General features: G+C 37.8%; 1 protein-coding gene across 1 annotated transcript; it reads left to right on the top strand.

The window, feature by feature from the left end:
• The first annotated feature begins 6,200 nt into the window (after positions 1–6,200).
• Positions 6,201–11,559, top strand: LOC126368664 (uncharacterized). Its single transcript, XM_050012756.1, has 4 exons — positions 6,201–6,473; positions 8,565–8,749; positions 10,131–10,297; positions 11,346–11,559. Exons 1-4 carry the CDS (start codon positions 6,314–6,316, stop codon positions 11,542–11,544), a joined length of 711 nt encoding a protein of 236 aa, XP_049868713.1. The 5' UTR covers positions 6,201–6,313; the 3' UTR covers positions 11,545–11,559.
• The last annotated feature ends 5,557 nt before the right edge of the window (positions 11,560–17,116 follow it).

Raw genomic sequence — 17,116 nt, 5'->3', positions numbered from 1 at the left:
TGTCACTAACACCCTGTATGAGTGTGCATCTCTGTCAGTATTATACGTACCATCATTATCAAGCATCTGGAACAGCAGTTTTACAGACACTGTGGTAGGTACTATTGTATAAATGGTACAGTCACCACGACTGCATAGAAACAAAAAAACTCTACTAGAGTTGTGAACAGTGATGTGTTCCTCCTGGGAATGTTCCCGTTGTAAATACTCTTTAATAGTAAGGACACTGGCTGTTTTTTTTTACAAATAGTTTTTTCTTGTACTCTGATCCTCTGCTTCTCTGCCTAAAGTCTAGATAAGAAAGCATTTTTTATATTTTTTTTTAAGTTTACGCGGTTATTATCATAATTAAAACACACAATAACGGGTTCTTACTGCGTTTAAATCAGGGAAATATGAGACTCCCGATATTATGTGTTTTAAGCATTTTTTACATAACTATTGCGCCTCTTTACTGGTACGGCACAACACTGGTTGTGAAGTTTAAGATTAGAGGTATACATGTTGTTAGTGACATCGTAACGAAAACTTTGAGTGACGATTCAGACCATGATTCTGATTTGATATCAAGTAGAATTTTCCGTCGCAAAAGTATGTATATGAAAATTATTAAAAATAACACTATAATTTTCATTAATTTTCCGACAGAAAATTTCACTTGATGTCATCTCAAAATCATGGTCCGAATCATCCCTCTTAGTATTCGACGGTGTCACTGACATCTATACGTACTCGTGTGGCTAGCTGTACGTACTTTAGGTTTTTTTTATTGATTTCAATTTGTCAAAAAACTTAAAGTGACATGGTAACAAAGTGTATACATATTAATGCTCGTGACCGTACAGGATCTAAATGACATTGTAACGAAGAAGTACTCTGGGGGATGATTCAGCTCATTATTCTGAGTTAATACTCGTATCATGTGGAATTTTCCATCGCAATAGTATGGAATTGAACTTAGAATTCGAACTTTTACCGGCAGGCTAACAGGCAAGGCCTTAGGAATTACCACTGAGCCATGGTAAATGTAAGAAATGGAATGTTTACTCTTGCACGGCGTACCATGACCGTGGTAACAGTTTAAGTTTTGTTCAGTAAAATATTCTTTTGTCTCATACTTTTAGAGCGCGATTTTTACGTTGTCGGGTTTTAGTTTTTAAACTTATTTTTTTCCCGATAGAGTTTACAACGTGTATTGGCAACCCTAACCTATGTTCTGGCACAACGAAAACAACACAACACGGACGTAACGTCATTTTAGAGCCCGTTAACGGTCGTAAAACAAAATACGCGGTTATATCGCATTTTATTTCAATTTTCGCTTTTATTGTGGTCTTGCCCCAATTCACCTTTATCTTGTAAACTATTATACTTTTAACACATTTTGTCCATACCTTCATAGATAAAAGACATCTCGTTTTTCGGTACAATATGAATAAATAAAACACGCTGTAGTGTGTCGTTAACCAGACTATAATGTTCCGTAGATTCAAATTCAAAAATATCTATATTCAGTTGGTAACATAGTTACACTTTGAATCGTCAATTTTTACATAACGAACGTCTCATCCGCCTAAAACTACTGCAGCTTCTCACAACCTGTATAGCCGGGGAAAAGAAACTGCAAGAAAAACCTCGGCACAGGGCCCTAAATTTAAAAAAATAAAAATAAACATAAAATATTGGTAGATATTATGGGCTAAACAATTATATTAATTAGTTAAACTACAATTTTTAGGTTACTCAGTTTACCCAATAAGTATTTTATCGTTGCGTTCCCGTTACTACATCCGTTGATATTATAATAAAGTATAATAAAGTACTTACTGTGAAATAAACGTACTTTATAAATATCCAAAAATATATAATATTTTCTGTATGTTTATATTATAAGGTAAATGGAATTCCCCTACCCCTGGTATCTGGTATCTGCTTACCCCGATGGGAAATAGGCGTGAGTTTATTTATATATATGTAAAATAATTACCTACCCAAGCAAAGTCAGGTCTATAACCTAATAAAGAAAAAAGTTAATACCTATTGACTGTGTTGAAAAAAAAATACAATACATATTTCATGATTGATTGATAAAGTTTTGAAGGTACCGCTTCTAATGCTAATGAACTTAAATAAAAAAATATCCATAAGAAAATAAAAGGTAATTTGGAACGAAAATTGTGTCTGAATTTTAGACTTTATTTTTCATGATATTATAATTTTTTAATTAAAACTTTATTTACACCATAAACAAAACAGTTACTTTCAGAACACAAATAGATTTGGCCAACAAAGCAAAAATAAAATTAAATAAAACTAAAACAAATTAATTTTTCAATTTAATTAAATTGAACTAAAATTCAACATGAGGCATAGATACATAATTATTTATTTATTAAATTTTTGGTAAATATTCAAAGTTAAATATTGAAAATAATTACATATTATACTTAAATTGTACAATTATAAACGCTCTTCTACGAGTTGAACAGTTACTTTTTGTTTACCTAATCAAAAAAAATAATACTTAGGTACTTCTATGCTGGTTTGGAGCGAATTAAATAGGTAAGTAGATACATAGAACACGTTCAGCCCTTATTTTTCCGGGCATGTCGTAAAACCCGACAGAGACTGTAGCCTTTCTAACATGATAGATGATCGTAAGACCCAGATGTCTTTTAAAATACAAATTCCATTGTTTAGCTATTGTTTCTGGAGATCTGCGCCTGTCTAGGTGCGGAGCGTTGTATTCTTGACAGCGACAATTTCATAATATCCATCCTAGGATTCCTTCAATCAGCACTTATCGCTACCGGCCCACGGTCGATTCATACTTTTAAATCTTCTCAGATAAAGCCCTGCCTCGAGGGTCGCGCCCAACTGGACACCCCCAGGCCTCTTGTTTTAATTTTTTTTCCCAAGTCCACAGAGTAGTTGACGATATTTGCGATAAAAAAGTATCAAAAGTGGTACATAGTGGTAATATCTTGATTACTATTTAATTTGACGTTGACTGGGAGCCGTGGTAGCCCGGTTGGTAGAACGCTTGCCTCTCACTTTGAGGTAGCAGGCTCGAATTCAGCACATGCCTAAACAAATGATTGTCGAATTTGTTTTCGAATTCATGTTTGGATCGTAAATAATTATCACGAGCTCAGCGGTGAAGGAAAACATCGTGAGGAAACCTACATTACCGAGAAATGCATTTTTGGAGGTATGTGTAACCTAACCTGTATTAGGCTGGTTTTCCCTCCGCGGGTTGGAAGGTCAGACAGGCCGCAATCCGGACCTGTCAAATCTTCAGGTTAGGTAAGAGGAACCTGTCAAATGTCAAATTGCAATATTGCTTTTTTAGATGAATTGCTTCAATTTGGCCTTTTTAACACCCCGTGTAAGATGCTGGAAATAAATAGATGTGAAATGCTGTGCGAGGTTTTGGTTGAATGATTGGAACGAAAAATCAATCCGGAGTGATTTGGCCCATATTTTCGGGAGTCACAGTTTCGGGTCATCGCGATAAGCGCTCAATCATCGAAGGGACTTCCGCTACGCTGGAAATAAAGGGTACTCCCTGACTGGCGGGTCGATAAATCAACCTTATTTTCGCCTCTTTTCTTTGTACAGCGTGAGTAGACTGCAAAATCAGGTGCTGACAGGAGCGTATTAAGTGGTGATACTTAATTTCGTAGGCCGAGATTTCCAGACACAATAGTTAAACAATGAGTAAGGTAACGACCTCCGCGGTCCAGTGGTTGTGCGTTGGGCTCACGATCTGGAGGACCCGGCTTCGATTTCCGGTGGGGACATATCACAAAAAATACTTTGTGGTCCCTAGTTTGGTTAGGACATTGTGTGATTGTTAATTTCGATAAAGTTAAATGTGTATTTTAGATTAAGATACATATTTCTATGGGTCTTTGTATTATGGTCATATTATTATGTCCCCCCACGATTTGAACCCGGGACCTCCGGATCGTGAGCCGAACGCTCAAACCACTGGACCACGGCGGCCGTTACAATGTCACAAACGTAATAAATATACAGGTATTATATTTAGAGTATGGGATTCGAGCCTGCTACCAAAGGGCTGGCCCAGTGCGTGAGTCCGGCCCTGGTGAAAGTTCAGAAGGTAAATCACTCCATTCTTTACGGTACGCCAGGGAAATTGTGGGTAAATTGTAGTGCTGCGAAACGTAAGTGATTGGTTCGAGTGCTGATTGTTAGTGAAACACGAATTTACAACTAGTTGTTCCAAATCGCCAGAGTAAAGGGCAAATTGCGAACCTAACTTCTTCAATTCAAGTTGCGAAATAGTTTTTACACAAGGTAAAAGATTTGCACTTACATCGTCCAATAGATTAACAAATTATTAATATCAAGATAAACATTGGCCCCGATTCCTGCAGACAGCTCCTAATCTTAATTTTTAAGAATGAGTAAATGAATGAATTACCCGGGCGAATAAAAAAACTGGTATGCAAACCGTTTGACATGTGCTGTCAACATAATTCTGTCGGGTTATTAGCCAATACAATTTTTTTATAGAGTTGTTTTAGATTTGTGCGTGTTCCATAAATTTTATGCTTGTCGATTCCCCGTCCCTTTCCTTTTCGGCGGATAAGAAAATGACAGATATAACTTAAAATGAAATTAGGTGGTGTTTACAGGAATTAGCACCATTATTTAGTAAGCGAAGTTAAATGAATACAGGTAAGTATATTTTGTAACTTCTGAACTGTGAACGCCGTCAGGTCTCACAATATTCTATAGCAGCTGCAAACAGCTGGTTAAACAATAAAATTAATAATAAGAATATCAAAAACAACTTATTTTATACAAAAAGATAAATAAAATCGAAAGAAATTCTGACTTGGATGGGACTCAAGCTCTTGTATTAACCATGTGCGCATGAGTGTGCAGATAAAATAGATATCTTCTTCACATCTATTTCTCGAATAAAAAAAAACTGTTTTATCTAAAACAGATACTTTTCAATCATTGGAGTTCTTACTTTTCCTAGCTCTAATTTAATTTTGTAATTAAGTACCTAAAGTATTAGTGCATGTTGTGTCTACCTGTAAGTGGCGAGGTGCTTTTTTTATATGTATTAACTGCAAACTGTAACCATGTACTTGCCGTTGGTTGACCAAATAAATAAATAAAATAAATAATTTATCGACTTAATTTTCTCTTTGTGAGTTTCCCTAAGCATGAGTGAGATCTAAAAAACAAAAATAACTTATTTTATAGATTTAGAGCCCGATATATATATACATCTTAGGAAAACTACTGGCAGGCTGGACTACCCATTTGTAACGGACTTATTGATCGGCGGCTTGTGATAATGGGTAATAAAACGAAATAAGATATAAGAGAAAAACCAAAATTATAATGTAAAAATAACAGCAAGGGAACACCGCAGAAAGTCAACAAGAAAAACATATATATACGTAGTCCCTTGTCGTATCCGACAACGGCGATCTCAGTCTCTTCTCTCGTGCGCTCGAATGTGACTGGCAAAGCCAAACTTTGTTCTGAAAACCCGGTCACATTGGAGGCAGAATAGCTGTTCATCCGAGTTGAAGGTGTAGCTATAGGTGGGTTTGGGACGATCCTTGCGTGTTTGGCGTTTTTCGTCTAACGTATCAAAAGATAAAACAAAAGTGTCATTTCATGACAGGCCGGAGACCAGCCAGTCGCTGCCCCACTAAACAGTTCGCGACACCATTGATCTACTACCTTATAGATCAAGGGGACTACCACTTGCCTACCCCCATAATGATAATATATAAACCTCGTATTTATTTAAATGTGCGTGTGTGTGTGTGTATGTCTGTGTGTGTGTGTGTGTGTGTGTGTGTGTGTGTGTGTGTGTGTGTGTGTGTGTGTGTGTGGGTGGGCGGAAGGCAAGAGGGAAACCACTACCCTATTTTTCCCTAAAAAGTAGCATGGAGAATGCTACACCGACAAGAGCGTGGCTCTTAAATTAGTGATGATGATGATGATGTGTGTGTGTGTGTATGCTTGTATGTGTACGTGTACGTGTACGTGTACTTGTACGTGTACGTGTACGTGTACGTGTACGTGTATGTGTGTGTGTGTGAGTTTGTGCACACATACATAATTATATTTATATTTGATAACGCGGAGCCGGAAAACATTGATAACATCGCAGATAATAAAAAGAGATCTATGTGTAAACCCATTTTGTTGTTCATTAGCCGTTTAGCATCGTAACGGCTGCTTTGTCAATCATATTATTATTATTTATATATTTTTTTATTTATTTCTGGTCCAAAGTATCATAAATAACATCATGTCTACTGTCAAAGTGTGGTCAAGATTTACAGCGCATAAACCTGGTGGAGTGATAGTGAAACTACGCATTCAGGATTTGAGTGAACATCAACATGAAGAATTGTTAGATTTTTTTGAGAAATATTTTATCTGCGACGAGAATTTCCTGAAAGGATCTGGTAAGTGTCTATAAATACTTACCATTTCGTATACGTATATCTTGAACTGAAAGATAACTAACGGAGAATTAGTATAATAAAGAGAAGGAGAACACAAAGTAGTTATACCCATACATACATAAACTCACGCCTATTTCCCACCGGGGTAAGCAGAGACTACGGAATTCCATTTATTTCGCTTCTGACACACTTCTCTTGCTTCCTCCACATTCATCAATCGTTTCATATAAGCACGCCGGTTCAGAGTAGATCGGACTAAACCTTTTCTAAGGACATTTCCAATTTGGTCAATGTACGTCCTTCTTGGTCTTCAATGCAAAACATGCATCTATCAAAATCATTGGTTCATCTTGTTAGGAAGGATGTGATCCCCTCTGTCGGTTTTTACATCATGACACCCTTGTCAAGGCCCCCTTAGCCAGATCCCAAATGATTATAACAATTAACAGTGACAGTGATAAAAATGTAGAACTGTCTCTGTTCAGCATATAAACACTAGCACTATCCCGTTTTTCACAGGGTCCGCTTACCTGACCTGAAGATTGACAGGTCCGGTCTTATATGTCTGTCTGACTTTCCAACCCGCGAAAGGAAAACCAGCCCAATACAGGTTGGGTCACATATCTATGAAACGCATTTTTCGAGTATGTGGGTTTCCTCACGATGTTTCCCTTCGTCCACGACGAGCACGTGATAATCATTTATGATCCAAACATGAATTTGAAAAGAAATTCGACAATAACAATTACAAATTATTATCAAACATTTACTGCTCTTGAACTGAATTTTGACCCACTTTACACAATATCTCCTTTAGCTAGATAACGGGTCAGACCGTTGACAACGACCCCGGAGATGACACAGTTAGAGCTTTTTTTATTTTATCATAACTACTGTTATGTTATTGTTATATCGCCTTAGAGTTGGTTTTATAATATCACTTTTGTACATTTTAAATTTAGAAGTAATCTTCTCTCGTGTGGTTGTCAGGTCAATATCCGACCTCATCACCGTGGTGTGAGGGTTACTATTGAGCTGCCTAGGGTCCTTGATATGACTCATATATCGGCTACATTCTTAGTTAGCATACAGGGTGTAAGTAAGATCGTAACGAAAGTTTTGAGGGATGATTTAGACCATGATTCTGAGTTGATATCAAATGGAATTTCCCGTCGGAAAATTTGTGAAAAATTTAGTGTTTTTTTTAATTAAGTATTTTCAGTTTTATACTTTTGTGAAAAGTCCACTTCATATCTCACTTTCGGACAATCGAATGATCAACCTGAAATGAAGTAATGATGTCGGTTAAACATAATGTAGGGTGTTAGCGACGAAAAATTCCACTTGATATTAACTCAGAATCACGGCACACTTCATACAAATCACCTCTTTTTACACAGACACTACACATTGACGTTATCGTACACGGGCACCTGTGTGTGTGACGTCTGACGTCATACAACTGAAGAACTATGTCCGATGAGTGAGAGGTAAACCTAGCTCTACCAGTGGTGGGGCGCGGAGAGTTACTTTTACTTCATACTTACCATACAACAGAATAACCTGTTATCTATAGGTATAGACAGCCTCCGTGGTCTGACAGCCTCCGTGGTCTAGTGGTTAGAGCGTTAGGCTCACGATCTGGAGGTCCGGGTTCGATTCCCGATGGGGACATTGTCGAAATCACTTTGTGAGACTGTCCTTTGTTTGGTAAGGACTTTTCAGGCTTGAATCACCTGATTGTCCGAAAAAGTAAGATGATTCCGTGCTTCGGAGGGCACGTTAAGCTGTTGGTCCCGGCTATTAGCCGTAAAAACACCTCCACCAACCCGCATTGGAGCAGCGTGGTGGAGTATGCTCCATACCCCCTCCGGTTGATTGAGGGGAGGCCTGTGCCCAGCAGTGGGACGTATATAGGCTGTTAATGATGCTATAGGTATAGAATAAACCACAGAACAGACACAGCTGGTTTTCTTTTTTTTGGACTATATCGTCTCCAGTCATGGCACTTCACTTCACAAATCCTCGAAACCAAATTCTTCGATCTGAAAATGTCTACCACATTATAATGTTACATTCATTTGTTTCCAGGTATTTACAAAAGCAAGGATGCCAAAGAGGAGTTCAGATTTATATTTTCTCATTTATTAAAAGATAACAAAATGCATTCTGTAGTATGTTGCCCAGATGAAGGTTCTGGTCCTCAGCCGATTGTGGGATTTTCGGGTATGTACCTAGAAACAGAAGAACACAGTAAGGTCGTGGAAGAATCACAGGTAACAATTATGTTTCTTCTTATCATACAATACGTACATAACATACGTCATAGCCTATGTTAGGTAGGGGTAGACAGAAGTGTATAATTGGGTCGTGCAACATAACATAAACTGCCTATATACGTCCCACTGCTGGGCACAGGCCTCCCCTCAATCAACCGGAGGGGGTATGGAGCATACTCCACCACGCTGCTCCACTGTAGGTTGGTGGAGGTGTTTTTACGGCTAATAGCCTGGACCAACGGCTTAACGTGCCTTCCGAAGCACGGAATCATCTTACTTTTTCGGACAATCAGGTGATTCAAGCCTGAAAAGTCCTTACCAAATAAAGGACAGTCTCACAAAGTGATTTCGACAATGTCCCCATCGGGAATCGAACCCGGACCTCCAGATCTTGAGCCTAACGCTCTAACCACTAGACCACGGAGGCTGTTAATTGGGTCGCGTACTAGGTTCTAATTCTGATTACTAAATAAAGTCAGATCTAAAACTAACGAAAACTTTTCTTTTTTCTATTTGGCTTATTTATGATTTTTATTAAGAAAAACAAGTCCGATATTTTATCACGTTTTCGATGACGTCACATTGTGATTCCAAAGTAATTTCGTGTTTTGACATTTAGTAAAAAGAAACTGATTTCACCAGTTGGAAACTACCCTATTAAATTCATATTATAAACTCGTCACCAGCTATGTCTAAATCACGTCTAATTAGTAGCGAGCCTATTGTCACTAACCGGTGATTATCAATTATTTACGATCCAAACATAAAAAAAGGTTAAGAAAAAAAAAGATAAAGATGATGAAGGGCGGTTGTAGGGTTGGCAGAGGAAGACCTAGAAGGACTTACATTGACCAAATTGGAGATGTCCTTAGGAAAGGTTCAGTACGATCTACTCTGAACTGGCGTGCGTGTATGAAACGATTGATGAATGTGGAGGAAGCAAGAGAAGTGTGTCAGGATCAAAGCAAATGTAATTCCACAGTCTCTGCTTACCCCGGTGGGAAATAGGCGTGAGTTTATGTATGTTTCTTTTTACTTCATACTTCTACACATAAACTCACGTTTGTGATGACAGCTTACAGCCACTTGATACAAAGTCTTGAAATGGTTATAATCAAATTAACTCTATAAGTACTTAACCCAAAGAATAGTGACGCATAATCAGTCCATAGCCCATTGTAACAGTATCCTTTTAACTTTTAAAAATTTGGTCTAGGAATAGGCGTGAGTTTATGTATGTATGGTCTATAATGGACCAATTATCCAGTATCCTTTTAACTTTTAAAAATTTGGTCTATAATGCACTGCACTGTTACAATGTAAGATAAATATCTATTGCTATATTTTATAGCCAAACATTTTTTAATTTTTCTTATAGATTCAGACACCTGAAGTGAAGAAGTTATTTCATATCTTAACGACGGCAAATGATTTGTTTATAGCAACAGAAAAGCTTGGAATAAGTAAATACTATAGTGGGAGAGGTATAGTGGTACATCCAGATTATAGAGGTCTTGGGATTGCAAAAGAAATCGTTAAAGGAAGGTACGTAGTATGTGTAAAATACTGAGATATATTTGATTTGATTAATCCATATTCATTTCCTTCGCATTATCCCTTAAAAAAACCCCATTGCGGGTTAGAGTGGGAGTCGCTTCTATAAAAAACCGAAGATGATCATCTCCCTAGCATTATTCCGTTTTTGACGGGGTCCTCTTGCCTAGTCTGAAGATTTAGACAGGCCCGGTTTTTTACAGAAGCGACTGCTAGTCTTACCGTCCAACCCACGAAGGGAAAACCAGCTCAATACAGGTTAGGTCACATACCTCCGAAATTGTTTTCTCGGGAATGTGGGTCTCCTTACGATGTTTTCCTTCACTTCTTCTTAAAATTATTTACCCGACACCATCTCCGAAACCATCACGTTTTGGCGTATTTTATCGTCACCAATTCCTATAAAACTACTTTTAGATTTTTGTAGCATTTTCAGATGTTTTTACTTTTCCATTTTTCTTTCCCTCTGCAGTATATTATACTTAGCAGGATAAAACTAAACTATAATTATCACTTTAAATAAGGCAAGCGTTCTCTGGTAACATTGACATCGATCAATATATTATCAGATTGAAAACACTTGGCATAAATACTCAGAAATAATACCAGGAACAACGGCTAAACGTGCCTTCCGAAACACGGAATCAACTTACTTTTTCGGTCAATCAAGCCTGAAATGTTCTTGCCAAACAGAGGGCAGTTTCACAAAAGTGTTTTCGTCAAACTCCCATCGGGAATCGAACCCGGACCTCCAAATCGCGAGTCCAAAGCTCTAACCGCCAGACCACATTGTAGGATAGGGCATGAAGGAAACGATTATTATTTCTTTAACTTTGTTTATTTAAAAACGTTTTATAATCTTCTTCGTTTTCCTCTTTAAAAACAACCGTCCGCCATTTCCCTGTCATTCCGTAATTCTTTCGTCTGTCTCGGTCACTCGTCGCTCTCTCTTTCACACAACCTTGCGTTACGTTTCATTCGGCCTACCATTCCTATAAAGGACATTTATTTTATTTTTTAATTATTCGGTTGTATACAGGCGAGTCATCAGCAAGGAGCACGGAGCCCAGGCGACGGGGGCGTGGATGACGTCATTAGGTACCCAGATCGCAGCAGAACGCGACAGATGGGAAGTCGTCTACCAAATGCCTTTCAAAAAATTCGGCGAGATGGTGGATATTGACTTCGACGCCGCACCGCCTATACTTAAGATGATGGTCGCTAGAGTGGCTGAATAAATTCTTTCTTTATTATTATTTCTTTTCTTTGTTAAGATAAAATCTAAGTTGAAAGACCGTTTATTGATGCACAATCAATATAATACACGAAAACTTTGAGGGATGATTCTGAGTTGATATCAAGTGGAATATTCCGTCGAAAACGAAAAAAATTAGAACGTCAACTTGATTGTAGTAAAACCGATGCATTGAAACAAAATATGAGACTGAAAGTAACACTAAAATTTTCCGACAGGAAATACCAGTTGATATCAACTCAGAATGTGGTCTAAATCATCTTTCAAAAATTTCGGTACCGTGTCACTTGAGCTAGTCAGAGGTAGGTACATCCTTCGCAAGAGTAACTAAGTACCCACTCTTCGTGATAGGTGGTGAGCCGTATAGTCGGTGCTATAACGGTCGAGCCAGATGTGTGAGGGAAAATTGCACTTTAAGATAAATTAATAACTCTGAACTGGCGCTCCGCATTAGAGAAGGAAACCGGTGACACAGAGGAACATAGGGGCTGATCATTAAATAATATTGGTATCTTTTCGCGAAGTAAATGATAAAGCGAAATACGCGAGTGAAATAACCCCTTAAAAACCCCATAATAAGCCCTTTTATCTGAGGACGTCCACCACCACCTTATGATCATTTCGACAAACATCCGTCGTGCTTTTTTTGTAATTGTTTACTGGGATATGATATTATTGTCTTTTTTTTGTGTGTGGCGCCCTTTTATAATAAACTATTTCTATTCTATTCTATTCTAAATGTTTCATTTGAAAATATCATTTATTCGCAATAAAAATGGTATTACAGTTTGCAGTTGGTCAGCATTTAACTTTATTCATGTATTGTAGAGGTAGGAATGTGGCCTACCTAGTATAACTACAGAGGAAAATCGACCTTATTATCTCTGTTCTTTGCGTTTATGTAAAAATGTAGCACAATAAACAGAATCATATTGTAATTTTATTGAATTCTAACCTTATTTAGTTAGCGTTGATCCTCAATCAATTAATCGATGAAGATCATTAGATTCTACACGTTTCAGTCCAGTCCAAAGTACAAGTGGTGTGCCTATTATCAAAAAGAATCATTTATCATTTTGTATAATAACTGCGTCTGTATTTGATAAGATTAGAACATTGAGAGATAAAATAATATAATGGTTATTTTCACGAGATAATACTAGTTACTAGGAACTATACGAGTATCTACCATTAATTATAATTATGTAACTATACCTAACATTATCTAACACTACTTATCTTTCACCTGCGAGGACGCCACATCATACATAACTGGATATTGTATTTTATAATGTACCACTAAGGTTCACAATAATAATTTAATTACCATCCCTTTAGAGACTTTTTTTCTTTTGTTCGTGCAGCGCAAATGGCCCACCAACCACTGCCATCGGTGGCCCGTGTCAAACAGTTCATAATAAGTTACACTGTTTTATTATATAATATATATTTATGCCAAAAAAAAGGTGACCTCTCGCTACTTGTGGTCGCTGCGGGCCACACAAGACGTCGATAGCCACCACTGTTGCGCCGGTTTATTAACTTGGTGTTATAATATACATAGTGCCTTATTTTTTAATCTTCTTACATACTTATGATAAGACCCCGCAGCAGAGAGCAGGTTATAACGTGACGGCTTCCGAACATGCGCTTCCGTCACCATCATCATCATTACCCTAGTATTATCCCGTTTTTCATAGGGTGCTCTTACCTAACCTGAATAATTTGACAGGTCCGGTTTTTTACAGAAGCTCACTGCCTGTCTGACCTTCCAAACCGCGAAGGGAAAACCAGCCCCAATACAGGTTAGGTCACATACTTACCCCCGAAAATACATTTCTTGGGAATGTGGATTTCCTCACGATGTTTTAATTCACCGCATCATGGCTCCGCTTCCGTCACTTACTCATAAATGGCGGTAGCGCAAGAGAGCCGTAGTGGCTATGGTCAGTGGCCCGATTGCGAGCCTGCCTGTCGATGTCTCTCTCTATGCAAGTAATGTCAAACGTCCAATTGGAAACTTCGTAAATCGATTACCGTTGCACTTCGGCCCGGCAATTGCCAAGGGCACTGTGATTCCAATCTACGACGGCTGTTAGCTATAGAACTCGGGAAATTGGACTGTAATTAGTCAATCAGGGGTCATTCGGGGCCGGAACAGCATCTCTGTTTGGAATGCTGAAGAATTTGAGAAATGAATCGCTTATTGCACTAACAATCGTGACGGCTAGGTGTCTATCTAAGGGCTCCCACACAATATAAACATGATACGATGTCGCGTCGTACAACGATGCGGCGTCGTTTCACGATACGACGTCGCGTCGTGGAAATCTAAGACACGACGTCGTAACGTGTCTATGCACGATACGATATCGTGACGTTAGAAACTCACGATGCAATCTTGCGCAGTTGTTATTAGAAATTTAAAGATGACGGATGATGAAATGGGGGATCCAGTATCTTCTGAGTCTTTTCTTACTTCGTCTTCTTATTATCAGAAGAAGCAGAATGCGTCTAGTGCGTTCCATTTTGGAATGAACTAACCGCGTGCGTGGCATGTTACGATGTCGTGTTATTTTACGATGCTTATCGTAGATTTCCACGACGCGACGGCGTATCGTGAAACGACGCCGCATCGTTGTACGATGCGACATCGTATCGTGTTTACGTGTGGGAGCCCTAAGATCAGTACTGTTTGTACTACATAGGATTGGCGTCAGTTACTCCTACGATAGGCTGTATAAGTTAGCTAATTACATAATTAACATAAAAGCACGATTTTTAAATAATTCTACTAAATGCAGCTTAACCAGTAGATAATATTTTGTTGTAAGGGAGTTTGCTGAAGTTACTGAGATGCCTGTAGAAAATTGACGAGGGTTCGAAAAGGGTCCAACTTATTTATTTAATCTCGTTTTAATTAGACCTTTTCATTTAATTTGTGGTATGCATTGGTGGGAGTATCCAGACGAAAAATAATATACAAAACCATGCTAATTCATGCTACCTGTCTTCATCAAATGAAGCAACGATAATGCCGCAATCATACCACAGGGACGCTTTCAACGACCCTAGTTAGAGCAGTACAGCTAATCCTTACTCCCTAAGTATGACAGTCAGCTGATATGCCAGTCGTGCGGACGCTATTGACGCTCACGTATTGGACTTTTCAGTCATATAAGACGTTGCCACAGAAACGCTGTATAAATCATCTGATCATCTGATGATGACTCCCTAAGTCTTATTTATTATTGTACCACTTCTTAGATTTCTGCCAAAACATTCTTCTACCACCACCCACAAGAGTTCAGTCGACGTATCTTTACAATTAAAAAAGTACTTGGAAGAGTGCCTGTTCCTCTGTCTTTTCGATGCATTTTTAAATTCCGCTCCAAAAATAATATAAGTAATTTAACGTGAGATTGTAAATAATTGCCGCCAAATGTAGACTTTTTTATGGATAATCCGTAAAATATTTTTTATTTATTTATAGGCGTTGAATTATTGATTACCTACTTATAAGTTAACAGCGGCATTTGAACTGGTCAAACTGCTTTACCACACTTACTATTGATGCTGCTTGCTGCCCACCGGGTGAGAGCTCTCTAGGAATGCTAGGAAGAATTTTTTGTATTTTAATAAATCAACGGATGAAAATAATAATCAAAATACAATTATTCAATAACATAACAAAAGAAAGAGAAAAGTCAGCGATTCACAACTATAGTCATAAACTGAATATTTGAACGTTTTCCAATGATTTACACTATACAAACAGTTTGGCAATAAAGAATGAAAAGATACCTCTATTGTCTGGAAAATAATATCGTCCATACCATTTTCTTCATTATTTTCAAAGTTTTACAGCAAGAGAGAGAAAGTTTTAGCGGTTAATCTGCACTGCGGTAAAGAATTATGAATGTTTTACACACAATTTGTTTTCGACAAGTATATCTATTTATTATGGTCCGTCTAGACTGCAGGTCGGCAACAATAATGGTAAGTTATAATAAATATAAATATTGCCTTTGTGATCCAGTGGTTGAGCGTTGGACTCACGATCCAGAGGCCCCGGGTTCGAATCCCACAAAAATCACTTTGTGATCCCTAGTTTGGTTAGGACATTACAGACCGACCACCATTGTAAGAATGTAAGATGATCCGTGCTTCGGAAGGCACGTTAAGCCGTTGGTTCCGGTTACTATTTACTGATGTAAGTGAGTAATCTATACATGAGCCATGTCAGGGCCCTTTGCCCTGACAACAGGGTTGATGAGGCTGGTATTCCACTTCACAATCCACACGATAAGATTCTTCTTTATTTATGAAGTATTTTTATTTTTATAAGATGCTTATTATTACTTAGGATACTTTTTAAATTACTTTGTTGCCTCATCTTGCAAGTAATCGCTCTTCCGCCCTTTTCTCGCTCTAGCAAATGACGGTGAGTGACAGATATGGGTAGAAACATAGGTAAGTGCGATGCAGATGTACTTTAACCCTAAGATATGACATAATCCACTGTCGCTGTTTACGACAAACTCGGACAGGCATGCGATTTATGTTTTATTCACTCCCTTATCCAGCATTTAAGTTATTTTAATGCATACTTAGAAATAACTAGGGCAATTGGCTCGTATGAAGACCTTGCGGTTTCGCGGTTGTAATGAAGACATTAACAAGTTAACATAGATATCCAATTCATCTTACTTATATAAAAATGTATAGATCTGCCCTTCTGTGTACAAGCTTCAGGACGTCGATACCGATCACGCCGGCATGGTCGACAATTTTATTTCCATCCTTCAGCGCTTATTGCTATCGATCCACAAGAGTCGATTATTTTTTTTAATATACCTAATCCTCTCAGATGATGCTCAAAGCCGAGATTTGCGCCCAACTGGGCACCCCCAGGATCCTGTTTCACAAAACTTACAATTGTAAATTACAACGACAATTTGGTGTTCATTACGTAGCTATTATGAAGCTGAACCATATTTTTGATCACACCCACCAATGTACATCAAATTGACTTTGTAATTTACAATTGTAAGTTTTATGAAATAGGCACCAGGCCTGTTCTCTTAAATTTTGTATCGGGTAAGAGAAAAAGAAAAATCTGGGTAAGTACACCTCAGCAAGGGTTCATGAACAATTATGGTAATGGATTTTCAATGAAAGTGATTTGCGAATAAACTTAGGGCAGGCACTTTTGTAAATAAAAATGGTGAATTTATAATCGACCCACGTACCTACAAACATAACAGTCAAAGCAAAAAAAAACAAATTACAATTCGGTTGACAATAGTGTAACGAAAAGAGGTGCTTTTAGGAAGAAAAGGAATACGGTGATTAAGAAAGTGAAGAAACATAATTTGAGTGCAAACAAAAGAATGACAATTAATAGAGATATGAATACTTACTTACTTAGTACCTATTCCTTTATTGCCCTTATCTAAGGACAAGAAAAAGAAACAAATTCAAATCCAAAAAATCTTTATTCGGTAGGTAACATAGTTCTCTCTCTCTCTCTCTTTGGCATTTATTATTCCCAT

The sequence above is a fragment of the Pectinophora gossypiella genome, chromosome 8, assembly GCF_024362695.1.
Source record: "Pectinophora gossypiella chromosome 8, ilPecGoss1.1, whole genome shotgun sequence".
NCBI lineage: Eukaryota > Metazoa > Arthropoda > Insecta > Lepidoptera > Gelechiidae > Pectinophora > Pectinophora gossypiella.
This window is presented reverse-complemented; position numbering and strand designations above follow the sequence as displayed.